This window comes from Cydia pomonella, chromosome 16, assembly GCF_033807575.1.
Source record: "Cydia pomonella isolate Wapato2018A chromosome 16, ilCydPomo1, whole genome shotgun sequence".
Taxonomy (NCBI): Eukaryota; Metazoa; Arthropoda; class Insecta; order Lepidoptera; family Tortricidae; genus Cydia; species Cydia pomonella.
The window spans coordinates 2,366,622-2,385,526 of NC_084718.1; the positions used below are offsets into that span (position 1 = coordinate 2,366,622).

Consider the following 18,905-nt stretch of genomic DNA (forward strand, 5'->3'; position numbering starts at 1 on the left):
CGTTGAAGTGGTGATTGGCAGGCCAAGTAGAGCAGATTGTTTGCCTTGCTTGCCCCTGTCACTATTCTCGTATCATATTATATCGTGTAATATTACTTTTTTATTTATTCTATTTTTAGTTTTTATTTTATTACTATTCCATTAACATAGTTATTAAGATATTCTGTAACTAACAAGCTATGGATCAACTTGGTCTGAAAAAATTATTTGGTGTCGGAGGCCACTTAACAAGCCGGCTATATTGAAAAACGCTTAAATATATTAAAAAAACTACTTTTATTTTATAATTAAATACATAAACAGGATACTTAATGGTCTCACAAATACATGGGCGCCGCCAGGATTACTTTCAGGGAGGTGCATAATAAATGGAATGGAAGAATCGATGCAGTCATTTATTTTTCTTGTGTTATATAGTTCCGAGTTATGCTATCAAAATCATTGCACTCTCTATCTCTTACAAACTCTAATACTAATGCAGACGCGTAAAAAACATGAAATTTTTATATATATTTTCTTTCCTGCCAGGGGGTTGCAAGTGCATCCACTTGCACCCCGCTGCCGGCGCCCATGCACAAATAGTCAAGCCGGTGAAAACCAAATTCTATTAACGCCTCGCACTTTGTCACATCACAAATGTACACACAGCTTTAGCCCACTAATTTCACTGTGTACTCATATCGAATATTCCATTAATACTGACGAATAGGAGCCATATTTGACCTTCAAACATCGCAATTTAATCCAATATTACTCTCGTTACATCTCATATACTTAATATTGGAGCGAGCGAGATCCACTGTAAGTAATTTCATGTCAATATAAAATCATGTTGAGATGAATGGTTGAATGCTGCTCCAGTAAATCATTCGTTCATTCATTCGCTAGATTTATGCTCGTCTCATTTCCGAACGTGCCCACTTTAACATTCATATTCATTTATATGGAAAAAGCTCTGCAAAATGGAAACATGGGAGTATAATTTTATAGGCCAAGAGCCAAAAGCGATATATACCTGTCATCGTATATTATACATGTAGTTTTTTTTTTAATGGTCTTCAGTAACTAGCTAGGTAAATTCTCATCTGGTAACCGATTATCAAAACAGTTTCTGTTTCTAGCTTTCAATTACGAATGTAAATCGGGAATTCCAGTTTCGTTACTGGAGTTTCGTCGCTAGCATAAATATTTACATTTTTCCCTGGTTTTTTTACATGTTTTTCCATTTTCTTTGACTTTGCATCAGAAGCGAAACTAGGTCTTCTCTAATTAGTCTGTTTTCACGATATTTTAATTCGCTGAAGAACTAGTAAAATACCGTACGACATTTTGGTAATAAGTTTCGAGAAACTCATTGATACAAACCGGGGTTCAATACCGCGACCTCTAGTTTGAAAGACACACACTTTACCACTCCCAGGTCAATTCTAATTTAAATTTTGTTATGGTTTTAATTCAACAAACTGTCATGCATTTTGGCGAAAAATATATAAATGAAAATGAATATTGCTGTGTATTTTTATTGAGTGAATACATTAAATTCAAAAATAAATCTAGTTTTGACACGACCTTGACGATCATCTTGGTGGTTTTTTATTATTTATTTAATTTAATAAGATAATTAAGATACAGGAAGAAGGAAGCATAAAATCGGGAATTATGGAGAGCCAGGGCAAAAGGCTTTTGCCCAGCAGTATGACACTCAAATAAGCTAAGAAAAGCCGGCCACGTACGAGTCGGACGCGCGCACGCATAGTTCCGCACTGTTATAAGAACGAGCAAAAAAATCACGTTTGTTGTATGGGAGCCCCCTTAATTTTAGTTTATCCTGTTTTTAGTATTTATTGTTATAGCGGCAACAAAAACACCTCATCTGTGAAAATTTCAACTGTCTAACTATCACGGTTCATGAGATACAGCCTGGTGACAGACAGACAGTGGAGTTTTAGTAATAGGGTCCCGTATTACCCTTTGGGTACGGAACGGTAAAAAATGAGTTTGACTGTGGGATCATCAGTCCCTAATTATGCAACTTAAATAATTGGCGCGCATTTCACGCATGACTTTCACTTTATTCGCATGCACCAATCAGAAAAGAGAGAAAAGAGAGGTATGGGCATTGTGAATGTCATCTCGCTTGGTGTGGAGCACAGAACAGCGGATGTCATTCCAGATCTAGAGCAGAGCCCAACTGGGGAAGTACCTCAGAACTAACTTACAGAAAATCGCAGCCAAATAACACTAGACCCTATTCACAGTTTTGTATTCCTGCCGGTAAGTAAGGTTGCCAGAGCTCAACGAGGGTGCGGAGTGTTAGGGTCGGCAACGCGTATATAACTCCTCTGGAGTTGCAGGTGTACACGGGCACTGCTTACCATCAGGCGGGCCTTATGCTTGTTGGCCACCGACGTAGTATATATATATAAAAGATCAAAACCCTAACAAGTTGTAAAATCTGTATCGGGCTCTAATACTCATGTAATTCGGCTATTATTTTGTTATCAAAGTATCGAAAATGAAGTAAAATTGGACAATTTCCACGCAAAGGCACCTACGTGAAATTGGACAATTTCACCGGTGTTTTTACGAATTCAGCATTTCGCTCCCTCGAATCCAATATTTCCTTTTTTCCGCCTAATTGCTTGTGTAAGTGCGTGTCGAAATTTGCATATGGAGATATTTATTCTTTCTCAAATAAACTTGTGGTATACTTGTTTTTTTAGGGTTCCGTACCTCAAAAGGAAAAAATACGGAACCCTTATTATACTATTAATTATATTAAATTATATTATGGGATCACTTTGACGTCGGTCCGTCCGTCCGTCTGCCCGTCTGCCTGTCTGTCAAGACCCTTTATCTCGGGAAGGCGTGGAAGTATCGAGTTGAAATTTTAACCTTATACTCAGATCTACAGTCCCTTGAAACTGTGAAAAAATCAAACTTCTAAGTTAATGTAATAAAAATATACAGCCGTTTACGTTTATGCGGCAAAAAACGTACCTTTCGACACTCTCAAGGGAATCAAAATTTATAAAGAACTTCCCGTTGACCAAAAACTATGAATTTGGTACATAATATCGTCTTACAGTACAAGTATAGGAAAAAAATCTGAAAACTATAAATGTGAAAAAAAAAAATAAGTTAAATTTGTACGGACGGAACCCACGGTGGGCGAGTCCGACTCGCACTTGTCCGGTTTTTTCTTCAACTCTTCGCCTTTCCATAATGGCTGAAACGTAACTTATGTCACCAACAATCGAAGATTCGGTCGGACAATGACCGAACTTTTGGTTCCGGCACGTTTCGGCATAAAAACCATGTTTCGGTCGAATGTTCCGTTTCAGCTTATAAACTGCTGCCGAAGATCCGATTAAGTACGGCTACCAACAGTTTTGACATTAACACATTCGCTCACGTCTTCGTAAATTACTTTCTATACTATCCATCTCGCTTGCACTAATGTGCGAGTACGAGCGAGATGCATAGAGAGTAAGTTACGTAGGTCGTAGAAGTGAGCGAATAGCGGCCCGATTCCAACTTCAAATATTAGGTCTAGATACAATATGGATAATTCAAATTCTTAACAAGTCGAATTCTATAAAATACCTAACTAGCTGTGCCTGTTTCCTGTCTACGATTCATACAAATAGGTTCCAAAAGGGTTCCGTAGGCAGGTGACTAAATAATGGTCTGCACCCTGCGTGATCCATCAGTCCTTCGTTCCATCACAGCGGACGGCCGCAAAATTGGTGATAATGGTTTACGTACGACTGTTCTGCCACACCGTGCATAATGTAATCTAGTTTTCGTTTAAGACATTATTTTTATGTTTAAAACAAGCTTACACAAGAAATATAAAATATTTGACCTTATCACTTTATAAAACAAAACAGATTTTCATGCGGTTTTCATCTTTCAATAGAGTGTTTTCTGAGGAAGGTTTATGTATATAATTTGTTAAGACTTTGTGTACCCGTTCGAAGCCGGGGCGCGTATGTCACAATTGTCAAAATACTAGGTAGTGTACTGTCTGTCGAAACTCGAACCTATCTCTGCATCTATAACTTTATTGACGACCGGCCTGGCCTAGTGGGTAGTGACCCTGCCTATGAAGCTGATAGTTCCGGGTTCAAATCCTGGTAAGGGCATTTATTTGTGTGATGAGCATGAATATTTGTTCCTGAGACATGGGTGTTTTCTATGTATTTAAGTATTTATATATTATATATATCGTTGTCTAAGTACCCTCAACACAAGCCTTATTGGGCTTACTGTGGGACTTAGTCAATTTGCGTAATAATTTCCTATAATATTTATTTATTTATGTGCACTGACTTTGCCGTGGAAATGTGAAAAATTGTACATTTATGGTGGGTGATATTTCAATACTCTATGGCCTATGTAGTAAGCTTGGACAGACTTTACTGAAATAGGTAGTATTGCCAGTGGGGGTAGGGTTGCCATCCGTCCGGGTTTCCCCGGATTTGTCCTAGTTTAGAGGGTGTCCGGGGAGCGGGGAGGCTTCCTTTGTAGTCCGGGTTTAAAAATTTAAGTCTTAGGCCGCCCGCGACACACGCACAACCTGTTTAAAAAAAACCTGTTGACATGTCCGGGTTCTGGACTCTAAAATCCAGGGTTTTCACGCATCTCTAAAATTAGGAAACCAGGCCAAATTTTAGAGATGGCAACCCTAAGTGGGGGGAAACTAGAGCGTTCGGGCGTTCTTGGATACGTTCGGCTGAGCGTAATATTAGGGTCGGCAAAACTTGACGTTCCTTTGCGTGAACAACCACAGATAAGATAATGATATGAATTTACAACCCTAAACAGCCAAAAGGGATAGTTCCATATATTAGGAAGGAACATGATTCGTCCCTATAGCGCTGTCAAACTTCGGTTTTGTAGGAAGTTTCCTTTCTGTACGATAGTACTATTATTTATTTATATTATTTAATTGCCAGGTACTTCAAAGTTAACAACTCATTTGCAACTAAGATTGCATATGTGATAGATACGTGGGGTGAGACAAGTGAAACTACTGCTTGCTGTTAGCGTACTGACGTGTATTCGTAAGTTAGCGCGGTGGGTGTGTGCGTGAGCACACATACATATGCAACATTCCTCCCCTTAGCTTACATACACGTCTAAATTATACTTAACTAAGAATAACAAAGGATTACAACAACCTATTGCTAAAAGAATGGCTTGTAGTTAATCTTGGGTCGATTGCGCTTTGACCGAGAAGTGGTAGGCACGGGATTGTCATCAGCGGGGACTTCAGAATCTCGAGTCTCGGGTTCAGTGACCGGGCCAGGCAGGGCCTCCAAGAATTCGTCATCTTCTTCGGACTGGCCTCCGGGTATGGACCGCGGCGGCGTTGCAATAGGCTCGGCTGATGACGCAGGCTGTGGATCTGGAACCAATTTCCACTCTCTTTCCTCCCCCGTGCTATTAGGCTGCCGTTCCTCGCTCGGCGCTGGCGAGAGCGGGTGGGCCGATGATGTGTCATCGTCCTGGATTTCTATGTCTTCATCAGAGTAACTAGAGTAAGCGCAACCGTGCCCTTTATCTAACACAATTTGGTTTTTGTGTTTTTTAAATGTTTTGAAAGTAATATTGTCTTTTACTATATAAACAACTTTGCCAACTTTTTTTACAATTGTGCCTCGGCACCACTTAAATTTACCATTTGCCTCGAAGGCCTTAAATAATACTAAATCTCCTCGAGAGAAACATTGCGCCTTACGGCACATTGACGATTTATTCTGTAAACACTGATTTTTTCGTACAGTATTAGCGAGCGCCGGAGATGAGGGTGACGATATTTTAGGGTTAATTAAATCTAACCGAGTCTTTAATTTACGTCCATATACCAACTGAGCAGGCGAAACCCCCGTTGTAGTGTGTACAGAATTTCTGTAGTCAAATAAGTATTTCAACAGTCTTTTCCACGAATTCTGTACCCCATTGCCACTCAGTATACTGGTTTTAATGCCCTTTTTAATTATTTTGACGTAGGACTCCGCCTGCCCGTTGCTAGCCGCGTTATATGCCGGTGATGTAACATGTGAAATCCCGTTTAACATACAAAAAGCCTCAAACTCGCGCGACGTGAACGACGTACCATTGTCGGTTACCAATGTATGTGGAATTCCAAATCGTGACATGAATTCACAAATTTTTTCTATAGTCGCTAAAGATGTCATAGTGGTTTTCATATTATAGACTTCTACCCATTTTGTATATGCATCTACGATTACTAAATATGAGCTTCCGTTGATCGGTCCTAAGAAATCACAGTGTATCCTGTGGAACGCGCACGGCGGGTACTCCCATTGCGCGAGCGGCGCACGCGCGGGGGAGGGGCGTTGTTGTATACATATGGTGCAAGCACTTATCAACCTTTCTAAAGCCGCGTCTACTCCCGGAAACCAGAACCTAGACCGAACTTCAGCTTTTGTTTTTACAATGCCTAAATGGGATTGATGTACTTCGGCTAAAATTACGCTTTGTAATTTTGCTGGAATAACCACTTTGTGACCTCTCATGACACAGCCGTTTTCATAAGACAGCTGTAACCGACATAAATAATAAGGTTTTAGGGCCTCCTCTGATACCTTTTTAGGCCAACCGTTTAAAATAAAATGGATCACTTTTTGCAATATAGTATCTCTTTCCGTGTGCTGTCGCAGCTCGGTTAATGTCACCGGTAAATTACCATCCACAACGAAATTAATGTATGAGGCTCGATCAGGAATATCAGTTGTGGCGGTTGCGCAGCGCGCGGCCTCCCCCCGCGCCCCCGCTGGCCCGGGAAGACAGGCTCGAGATAAGAAATCTGCATTGTTATCCGCGCTCCGAACATACTCGATTTTATAATTGTAACCGCTTAAAAACATAGCATAACGTTGAAGCCTGTTTGCTGACACTTCTGGTATGCCGCGGTACGGTCCAAAAATCGACAATAGGGGCTTGTGATCCGTACGAAGGGTGAATGGTACCGCCCTGCCGTATAAATACTGGTGGTACCTTCGTATCCCGAATATAATGCTAGTTGCCTCTTTTTGAAGCTGTGAGTAACGCTTCTCCGCAGCATTCAGGGTGCGCGATGCGAATGAAATAGGCCGCTCGGTACCATCAGCTTCAATTTGAGACAAAATCGCACCTAAGCCGTGTGGTCCAGCATCAACGGTAAGAACTATATCCGCAGCAGGGTTAAAATGTGCTAACACTTGCTCAGAAGCCAAACATTGTTTAATAGCCGCGAATGCCCTATCATGTTCTTCTGTCCAGCACCATTTAACCCCTTTTTTTAACAAGTCATATAGCGGACTCAGGATGGCCGACGCATTCGGCACGAAACTCCTATAATAATTCACTAATCCTAAAAAGGATTGTAACTGTTTTTCATTTTGCGGTATTGGAGCGTCTAACATGGCTTTGACTTTAAGCGGTGATTTATGTAAGCCATGCTTATCTATCACGTATCCTAAGTAATTTACCTCATCTTTAAAAAAATCGCACTTCTCTTTTTGTAACGTGAGGCCGGCTTCTTGTAACCTTCTAAGTACCTCGTTCAGCCTAGTTAGGTGCTGCTCGGTGTTCTCGCCCGTGACGAGCACGTCATCGAGTAGACACAGCGTGCCCGGAACCCCCGCAAGCACCCCCTCCATGGCGCGCTGGAACACGGCGGGCGCCGAAGAGAGACCGAAAACCATGCGAGTATATGTAAACAACCCACGGTGAGTATTTACACAAGTTAATTCTTGCGACTTTTCGTCTAACTCAAACTGGTTATAAGCATTAGATAGGTCTAATTTCGTAAATTGTTTCCCGCCGTACAGTTTTGCAAAAAGTTCGGTTACAGTAGGTAAGGGGTACTGGTCAACCACCAGCTGTTTGTTTACGCCCGTCGAATAATCAGCACAAATCCTTATCGCCCCGTTACGTTTTAATACCGGCACAATAGGTGACGCATACTGCGAGTGGTCGACCGGTTTTAAAACTCCTAATGATAATAATCGATCTATTTCCTTATCGACTTTGTCCCGTAGGGCGAATGCGATCGGCCTCGCGCGGATAAAAACTGGTTTAGCGTTTTCTTTTAACTGCAAACTGACTTTATATTTATTAAATTGTCCTAATTTATCGGAAAATACTGAGGTGTAACGTTTTTCCAATTCTCTTATTGTATTGCTAGTTTCCTGGTTTTGACCACAATAACGGACAGGCGAAATTATCGCAAGCTCTAAATTGAAACGCGAAATAAAATCGCGACCTAGGACATCGGCGCCTGCTTTACGCACTACGTAAACTTTAAGCGTATGAGTTTGGTTTGCGTAAGTGACGGGTAGGCGGACTGCCCCCAAACATGGAATGTTATCACCCGTAAACGTAATTAACCGATTCTTTGTAGCTGACAATGGTACATCGCTAAAATGCTTTTTGTACGTATTTACATGCAACGCAGTTACGGCTGCTCCTGTATCTATTTCCAAATTAATTGGACGGTGAAACATTAAAACTGTTTCAATCATCGGTTCCCCTTTGTTTGAACGGATATTAAATATCTTATAACACTCACCGTCATCGTCATCGCCCTCATCCACGGCGTTCACTGCCATGAAATTCACACTTTTACACATCCTTTTTAGATGCCCTGTAGCTTTACACTTTTTACACCTGGATTTCGCGAAACGACACTGCAATGTTTTGTGATTATAGTAACCGCACACTTGACACTGCTCTTTTTTACCGTCAGCGCCGCCGGTATTCGCGGACGTACTGTCTCGCTGTAGCGTTTTTTCAACCTTGAACAGCTGATCCTGGGATATTTGCACCGGTTGCGATGCCGCTGCCCCCGCGCGAGCACAATGTACACTTTCAGCCAGCTCGACGGCCTTGGCTAGAGTAAGCACAGTAAGATCCCGCGCAAAGAGCTTCTCCTTCTCCGGACCGGATGACATTCCCATGACGAATTTGTCGCGAAGAGCTTCTTCCACATTGCTAAAACCACAATATGCAGACAACCCGCGCAACCGTGCCGCCCATTGTGGAAATGTCTCCCCTGACTGCTGTGTAGCCGCGTAAAATTTGTACCGCTCGCCGAATCCACAGCGCTTCGGAGTGAAGTGGTCGTCCAGCAGCTTGACGATATCTTCGTATGGCACGCTCTGCAGCTCCTTCGGTAACGCCAGGTCCGCTGCAAGCTTGTATGTGCCGTCGCTGAGTGCGCTAAGGAGGATCGCTCGTCTCTTTTGGCCCCCAGCATCTTTGGTGTCGTCAATATCATTCGCGATGAACCACTGCGCAATACGTCCTTTGTATGTCTCCCAAGACTGCGTAGTGTGGTCGAACGAAGACAATAAGCCGAAAGTAGCACCAGACATTTTTCGTTATTTTATCTTTTTTGCTATGTGGGTAGTCGCCGCCAGTGATAGATACGTGGGGTGAGACAAGTGAAACTACTGCTTGCTGTTAGCGTACTGACGTGTATTCGTAAGTTAGCGCGGTGGGTGTGTGCGTGAGCACACATACATATGCAACAATATGCATGCTGAGATCTGAATCTATACGTTCCGTCAGGTGGTCATCATTGGCTTACTCCGTGCTAAAATACAAATCTCAGTAGTTTTGTAGTGTTGTAAAGTCTTATTTTCCTGTTACCCAAAGGTTCTCTGGAAGAGATCACATTTTAGCTATAAGACCGCCTGTTGTTAACTAGTTTTTAACTGTATATTTTTGACTGACTGGACGAAGAATAGCGACCGATTTGGACGTTCTAACAAGACTCCTTGTCATAATCCAAAAGAGCCTATTGTATCACTATTGACTCAGTTTCATTGGTCGATAGGACCCGTATGCGGGGTGCGGGAGATTTCCATAAAGCATGCCATAGGGCCCGCATTCGGGGAACTGTTTTCATTGGTCGATAGGGCCCGTATGGAGATTTCAAAAACGCATGCCATTATGAGTTTCACTAGTCGTTATACCACCTTACCACCTGCGGTGAGTCACCCTCATGCTGTATATCGACCGACCTATCGACTTATCAGTTTCACTAGTCGTTATACCACCTTACCGCCTGCGGGGAGTCACCCGCATGCTGTATATCGACCGAACTATCGACTTATCAGTTTCACTAATCGTTATACCAGCTCCGAGGAGTCCCCACACACTTCAGGGCTCCTCTACACGATGGCCCAGCGTAGCCCAGTCTAAGGGACGCAGCTATGCGGTGAAATGAGATAGCATTATCACTTGCTCCCTCTAACGCATAAATGCGTCCCTAGGACTAGCCTACGCTGGGCCATCGTGTAGAGGAGCCATTATATTGACCGAGTTATCGACCAATGAAACTGAGCCATATATCTCGTTACATGTATTACAACAAGCTAACTACCAATTTCCAGCAATAACCGAGGCAAATCTCCCACAACCCCTACTCTTTAACCATCTAATTTACACTCGCCAGCCTAAGCGGGTTTTTTTCGGCCACATCAGCTCTGAGTTACATGCGCCATTTCTCACGGTCTCTTCTCCGTTCGAAATAGAGCTAAGTACAATATACAGGATAGCAAATTTACGAGCCACTTACGGGAAGTTTGTAAATGTTTTTTTTTATACAACGAACTAGAACAACTATAGAAACCTAGGCAGCGCTGGCAGCATAGTTGCATTTTTATCACCTGTCATTATGATACTTGTTAGAACGTGACAGACATGGTGGCATGCTATAAAAATGCGACCGTATGGTTAGCCCGCTGAGCGCAACAATAACCCCACGGCTATTGTGTTGTGCCACTTGTGCCGCGAGCGACTCAACATTGTAATGTCGCTCAAGAGGTGACATAATTATACTTTTTATTTAGTAAATCAAAATTTTATTGACTTTTTACTCACAACTTTTTTTAATAGCGAGTACATGTGGATTCAATGTTAGTGCTAGTGCGTTGCCGAACTTTAAAATCTCATTGGTCCGGAAAACCGTGTGGGCTGTCCCGGTAGGTCAAATATATGATAAAACATGAGTAGGTTTCACAAACAAATATTACAATTTGGTTAGCAATAGCCCTCACACTAGGTCAAGCCTGTGTCGTGAGGTCTCTAGGAAATACCAGGAGAATGTAAGGAATAAGGATGAATACACTGTAACCACTCACCATCACTTACCATCAGGTGTGATCGTGGTCAAACGCCTGCCTATCCTCCATAAAAATAAAAAATAAAAGTGGTCATAATCCCTATGATGTTCGCAAGAGACTACAGTTCTAATCCATTTTGATTTTTCATCCTGTATAACTAGGTTATATAAGTTATTTAGGAGTCGATGGGAGAAAAGGGGCAGCAAATAAATCGAGCACTCGTAAACTCATAGGTTGGCGACTCTAAATCTTTTGCGGGCTTTCGCACGACAAAATCAATTAATTTGTTTCAGTCCCTGGAGTTGGAGTTCTTTATTTGTTAAGTTGGTTGTATAAGCGTTATTAAAACGTTACACCGAAGGGTAATTTGAAAAAGTTATATTAGGAAATATCCTGTAAGATGCTCTTTATCATTTGTCACCATGTCTGTCACGTTCTAACAAGTATGTAAGTGCGAAAGTGACGGGCATAGTGACAGGTGATAAAAATGGAACCATGCTGCCCCTGCAGATTAAGAAGTTTTTACAAATGTATTAGATGTAATGTATCGCTCTTTTTACAAGCTTTTATTTAACTTGAAAGTATGTATGTTCGTTTGTTAGCTAGTGTGGATCAAATCTTGGAAGCTAAATTTGACCCACTTCCCGGTTTCCGATTGAGCTGAAAATTTGCATACATATGTAAGTCGGGTGACAATGCAATATTATGATACCATCGAGTTGATCTGACGATGAAGACAGGAGGTAGCCATAGGAACTCTGTGATGAAACAACGCAACGTAATTTTGTTTGGGGTTTTTATAATTGTCTCGATGAGTACCTAATAATTGCCTGTGGTAAGAAAAGTACAGTCAGCGATTCCAAAATTAAAAATTTGCCAAAAATGTATTGTTTATCTCTATGTAAAATATATAATAGTATGAATTACACAGTTTATAACTTCTGGAGAGCAGAACCTATAATATTTTACATAAATTATTATTAAGTAGTACAAGGCACTTTTAAAATTTGTCCTTGATATTTATTTAAACTTAATTTCACATACAGTACTACTACAGTACTTAAGCTATTCTCTATCGTTGTACATATTTTAATAGCCAATTTTGAATACATTTGTAAGAAAACTGTTCTAATATCAATAGTTTAGACATCTTAACCAACGTGATCAACTCCAGAACTTCAAACATAAGGCCAATTACATACCAAAGGTGGAACATTGTCGAGGTTTCATAATTTCCATCGCTCATTACGGTTTGTTTGCGCGGCCCCGGGCTACGGCCACGGCGCGCGGTGGGACAGCCAGCGGTTATATATCGAGACCTTGTTATCACTAACCAAATTGAAACATAAGCAAGTGCGTAAAAAAATACGTGTTTTTCTTTTAATATCAACTAGTACATTATTTTTGAGAAATGGAACCACAAAGTTGTCTCAAAACCTCAAACTTTAGGGCCAACTGCGTGCACGGGCCGCGGCAGTCACTGATCGACGGTTGACACAGACAAGTGACCTGACGTAAACCTTATTATATCGTGATAAGGTCTACGTAAGGAGTACGTAAGTTGCTAACTTTTCCGTCATATTTTTAAGGCTCATTAACGCGTCGTTTAGCCTGTATTTTTTAATCCAAAGTCGGTTACAAATAATCAAAATATAAAGCGCCACAAAAATCCATCTAAAACATGACATAAATCTAATTTAAAGCTTAACATAATGGTCATTCTCCACCATTTAAATCCCTATTATACAACCGTAATAGAACCTAAGGATGTTATTTGTAGGAAATTAAAGCTGTGTTAAGGCAGTGTAATAGTCACTTGGGGTTGTTTGTTAAATTAACTGACTGTTAAAGTGGGTGTTAAAGTGTTAGTTAAGATTAATGTTTGTTTATTAATAAGATTCTGTGCTAGATGTCGCTGTACTGGCCACAAACTGGTGCGTATAACGTATATCCCTGCCCTAATTGTTCGCTAGATGTCGTTGTTCCCACGGCAAACTAGCTAACGACATATTATCTTCAAATGTACAAAGATTCTTAATATTTTTTGATATCCAAATTTTCATTACCATTAGATGTAAGTACAGGTAGGTTGATACTATTAAGTGTTTACTGAATTGAATGTTGGTGGATTCGGGCACTTTGGACGAAATACAATGTGGACCGTAGTGTGTCCGTAGTCGCGAACAATTTGTACGGCGAATCGGTGAAAATCCATATTATACACAGACAAGAGGTCAATATAAATAATAAAACTTACTAAATATAAAAACCTATGCAAAAAAACTGGCCTAGATTGCTGTCGATTGGTGCATAATAATATATTAGATAAGATTTATTTATTTCATAATATTTTTTTACATAAAACTTTATTTACAATATCAATATACATAGGAGATACATACAGGAAATGCCTCAAGGATTCCTATTTTCTGCACTTGAATTGTAAATAACTTATTGCACACCTCAATACAGAAAACAATAACTACAATGAGCACAGCAACTCAAGTAGAGGCAAACAACAGGTGGTCTTATCGCTAAAAAGCGATATCTTCCAGACAACCACTAGGGAGCGAAATTAATAAATACTTAGGTTTGTAAAATGGATGCCTTATGTAGATTAGTGTTGTCCTTAACGTCCTAATAACACCTTCAACTTTATTTGAAAGCACCACTGATAACTTTTTCGAGAAATGAAATGACATACTTTTTAGAGATGATTTTTTTTACTAACGGTATCAATCGATCTGGTTTGTTTTTAGGGTCATATATCTATATGGAATCCATTGCATTCTATTAAAACAAATATTCCTCTAGAACTATTTATTGAAGTCTGTCAAATATACATTTGAAAATACAGCAGTTATATATAAAAAGTATGTACCTGATGGCCAGTTTCAACACTCCCCCTACATCAGGGCAGGCTTACTTATCATGCCCAACAAGGTGCGTGCTCTGAGGAAGCTTTCCTTGGGCAAAGCTTTTGTCAACGTATCCGCTACTTGCTCCTTGGATGGCACGTAGAGGACATCTACCATCTTTTCGTGGTACATTTCTTGCACGAACTTATACCGTGTGTCTATATGCTTAGTCTTGAAATGGAACACAGGGTTTTTGACTAGCTTGATTGCACTTTGGTTGTCCACAAACAATGTAGGTATAACGGTGAATCCTCGCACTTCTTTATAGAGACGATTTAGCCAAATTACCGTCTGGGCTGCTAAGCTGGCTGCAACAAATTCTGCCTCGGTCGTTGAAAGGCTCACACATCTTTGCATTTTTGAAGACCACGACACTGCTCCCCCTGCGGCCAGACATACATAGCCAGAAGTCGACCTTCTCGTAGCCTTGTCTCCGGCGTAGTCCGCATCGCTATATGCTACGAAAGAATTTCCTTCCGCTGACGAATACTTGTATAATATACCAAGGCATTGGGTTCCCTTCAAGTATCTCAAGACTCGTTTAGCGATCGCATAGTGGCACGTATCGGGTTTTTCAAGATGTTTCGATAATACATTTACAGCAAAGGAAATATCCGGTCTACTCACAACCGATAAATATAATAATTTTCCAACCAATTCTCTGTAATGAAAATTATTGACACTCGTGTCACTGTCGAGTTTCAAATTTTCTGTCATCTGACTTTTGTCTATCGGAATAACAACAGAGTTTGCATCACACATGTCATAATGTTTTAAAATAGTTTTTATGTAGGCTTCTTGGTTGATAAATATTGAGCCGTCATTTAGGCGATTTATTTCTAGCCCAAGATAGCAGCCAACTTCAGAAGTTCGAACTTGAAATTCTGCCGTCAGGGCACTCAGGAACTCTTCAATACATGTTTTGTTTGGAGATAGGACTAATCCATCATCCACGTAGATCATGACGATGAGTTGCCGATCTTGGCTTATAAACAAGCACGGATCAGAGTCACTTTGCTGAAGCTTATATTTAAACAGGAACGAACAAAACTTCTTGTTCCAGCACCGTGGTGCTTGTTTCAAGCCGTATAGGCTTTTGAGAAGCTTGCAGACGCGGCCTGATCCGTCGTCAAATCCCACAGGTTGCTCCATATATATAACCTCGTCGATGTCGCCGTACAGAAAGGCAGTCTTGACATCGAATTGGGTAATGTGCATTTTTCTAAGAACTGCTTCGCTAAGCATAGTCCGAATCGTATCCCAGCGAACAACAGGGCTAAAAGTTTCGTGATAATCGATCCCGTGCTCTTGGCTGAATCCTCTGATGACTAGTCGAGCTTTAAAACGTTCAATAGAACCATCAACATTCTTTTTGATTTTGTAGACCCATTTGTTGCTGAGGGCCTCTCTATTTTGAGGTAAATCAACAAGAGTCCACGTATTGTTTTGTTTAAGAGAATTCATTTCCTCTTCCATGGCATTACGCCATTCTTTATGGTTCTTTGAATCCATTGCTTGCTTGTAAGTCTGAGGTTCATCTTCTGAAAGACATATACAGCAATTAGATCGGGAACTTTGAAGTAATCGTCTATCTCTTAGATTGTAGCGATTTACTGGATCTTCATTAGAGTTAGGAGGAGTTTCAACTTCGCTAGTTTCGGGTATATCGGGTAGTAGAGCCTCATCCGGAATAGCCTCATTACGAGAGTCGTTTTCTGTTTCAAAAATCTCAGCTGTTTCTGGATCTTCATGCTCGCCTATAACACATGGAAGCTTGCAAAAGTCGGAAGAAACTGTTTCTGATCTAAACAGTACATCTCTTGAGATGATAACGTCATTCTTTTCAGGTATCCAGATACGATAGCCGTCTTTGTCTCCGCAATATCCCACCAAATATCCTTTTATAGCCTTCTTATCGAGCTTCTTACGTTTCTGCTTAGGGATATGTACAAAACATTCTGTGCCGAAAATACGTAGATGGTCAATACAAGGTGTCTTGTTATACCAGAGCTCATAAGGTGTCTTCCCTTTAATCTGTGTTGGTCCAGTCCTGTTAATTACGTAACTCGCAGTATTAATGGCTTCAGCCCACAATTTTTTCGGAAGGTCTTTATTGTATAGCATGCTTCTTGCTGCCTCAACAAGAATCCTATTTTCTCTCTCTGCACCGCCATTTTGTTCTGCTGTGTAAGGCATACTCATGCGGTGATGTAGGCCAATTGCTTCGGTGATACGGTGTACTTCGACATTGTTGAATTCTTTTCCACCATCTGTGAGTAATTCTTTAACAACATGACCGGCCGTTTTAATTTCAGCAATAAATTTGGGTAGTACGCTGGCTACTTCGGATTTTTGTTTTAGGAAGTATACTCTTCTAAATTTTGTGAAATCATCTTTAAATACAACGAAGTATCTTTTTCCACCAAGTGATAATTCTGACATAGGTCCACAGACGTCAGCGTTAATTTGATCGCCTGGTTTATTGCCACGATGTTGCCTTGTACCGAATGACAATCTAGTCATTTTTCCGTATACACAGCCATCACAGTCATCTTTCTCTGGTGAAAATTTTATACCGTTGCGTGTAAGGACTTCCTTTACATGTCTTTTATTTTGATGACAAAATCTTTCGTGCCAAATTTGTAAGTTAATCCCTTCTTTGACCACACATGCGTTTGCAGTTCTTACTCTCATTAGAAGTTTATACAGATTACCATCTCTGATGCTGACAGCTTTAACTTTGCCGCTCTTGTCTTTAAAGATGCGCTTGTCCTTGTCGGCTACCTCAATGTAACCGTGGTCTAAGGCTGAACCAGCTGAGAAAAGGTTTTGACCTGCTTGCGGTACATACCACACGTTATTTAGGTGAGCACGATTCCATTTGCCATGTACAGACATTTCTACGTCAACAATTCCTTGGCCATAAGCATACATAGCCCGATCATCTCCAAGGCGCAGGGCTTTTGGGTTATCGAAAGGTGTGTAGCTTCTGAACCAATTTGCGCTAGACGTGACATGATGAGACGCACCAGAGTCAACGATCCAGTTTGAATTGGGATCGCTAAGACGAGACAGAAACGCATCTGCATCAGCCTGAGTGGACTCGTTACTCGCAAGTTTCTTTGTGTTGTTTCGCTTCTTAGATTTCTTGAGCAAGAAACACGCCGATCGCTTATGTCCGATTTTGTTGCAGTGTGTACATTTAACGTTAGGTTTACTTGATATGAGAGCTTCATCAGACATAGAAGTGGAAGAATTAGTACCGAGATCTCCAAGGCGTTGCTCGTGAAGGCGCAGACGTTCCATAAGAGTAGAGATATTTCTATTCTCTTTAGGCACTGACTCCCAGGCATTTTTGAACTCGAGGTATGTTGAAGGTAAGGTATTCAATATCCTGTTCATAAGTAATGATTGAGGGAGTGCTCCTTCTTCCTTTAATTCGTCGTTGAGTTGTTGCCATAATGTATGTAGCTTAGAGACGTGCATAGCAATATCATCAGCTTCATCTTTAGTATAGGTAAACAACTGGCAGTACAACAAATCGAGTCTTCTCTCATTCTTCTGCTCGTAGACCGAGTGAAGTTTATCCCACATTTCCTTACCAGACTTGGCAGTGAGAATATGCCGTTTCGGTTCGGCGGACACGCTACATCCTATGATGCATTGCAATAGTGAATCACGTTCTTCATATTTGATAAGCTTCTTTTGATAACTTTCGGTTTCGTCAGCCGGCGCATCACTACTTGGCGGAACAGGAACAGACTCGACGCCTTTTACTATACCTTGCAGTTTGTGCATAGTTAGTTGCAGGTTTATGTCGAACTTCCATTCTAACCAGTTGTCTTGACCGCGTAGCTTTTCAATATTAAAGCGATCTAGTTTTTGACCACTCATATTTTATACGGAACACAAAATCTCAAAAGATAAAACTCATCCGTAAAATAGAAGAAAAAAGCTCACTATAAAAGGTATATTTGTAAATATTTAACCATAACCTATTTAAACAAATATTCCTCTAGAACTATTTATTGAAGTCTGTCAAATATACATTTGAAAATACAGCAGTTATATATAAAAAGTATGTACCTGATGGCCAGTTTCAACACATTCAAGCAATACAAAAGTCAGAAATGATAGTCAAAGTCCGACAGTCGTACTTCACTCGGGAAACGCTCCTAACAAAACGATAAGAAGGAGAAGAAAACTTTATTTAAAAACGCTTAATTTAAACATAAACTAAAAGGGTATCCGCTCAGCTTGTGTCGTGGTACCTTTTGGGGGACATGAGACTGAAATCCCCGATTCCCGCTAACTTCCATGGCTTGAGTACTGTGTGTTTGCGAGGTGTAATTAGTGGTTGCCACGGGAAATTTCCTCTGGGAATATTTTTGGGAAAAATCGAAGAAGAGAAAATTACGCCTCGTGTTCGAGTAAAATAAGGTTTTGGCAAAAATTTCAGTTTTGGTACAAGATTTTATCGCCGACTGTATTTTTTCTACTTGTTAATAATCATCAAGATAATTCTAACAACCTTGGGGCTAACAACCAACGAAACCTTAATTGTGTTGTGACATAATTAAGATTGCGTTATTTTATCACAGAATACCAATGGACACCTTCTGTTACCATCATTAGATCAGCGGCATGTTAACATAATATTGTACTATCATACGATTTACATATACTGTATGCAATATTTCAGCTCAATCGGAAATCGGGAAGTGTGTCAAATTTTGCTTGCATGATTTGACCCACACTGCCTAATATACTATCAGGGCAAGCTAAAAAAAAGCTAGCAATTAAAATCCATAATTTATCTCACACAAAAAATGTACACGCCGTC

At 40.6% G+C, this 18,905-nt stretch overlaps 2 protein-coding genes across 3 annotated transcripts in view; both read right to left on the reverse strand.

Annotated features, from left to right (window-relative positions):
• The window catches only part of LOC133526203 (uncharacterized), a 327,454-nt gene that overhangs the window by 31,563 nt on the left and 276,986 nt on the right, over positions 1-18,905 (reverse strand). The window lies entirely within an intron of this gene.
• LOC133526367 (uncharacterized protein K02A2.6-like) lies at positions 5,043-9,550 on the reverse strand. Its single transcript, XM_061862960.1, has one exon. It carries the CDS (start codon positions 9,387-9,389, stop codon positions 5,193-5,195), a length of 4,197 nt encoding a protein of 1,398 aa, XP_061718944.1. The 5' UTR covers positions 9,390-9,550; the 3' UTR covers positions 5,043-5,192.

Excerpts from the sequence above, each read along its gene's own strand:
- LOC133526367 (XM_061862960.1), bottom strand. The coding sequence starts at position 9,389 with ATGTCTGGTGCTACTTTCGGCTTATTGTCTTCGTTCGACCACACTACG.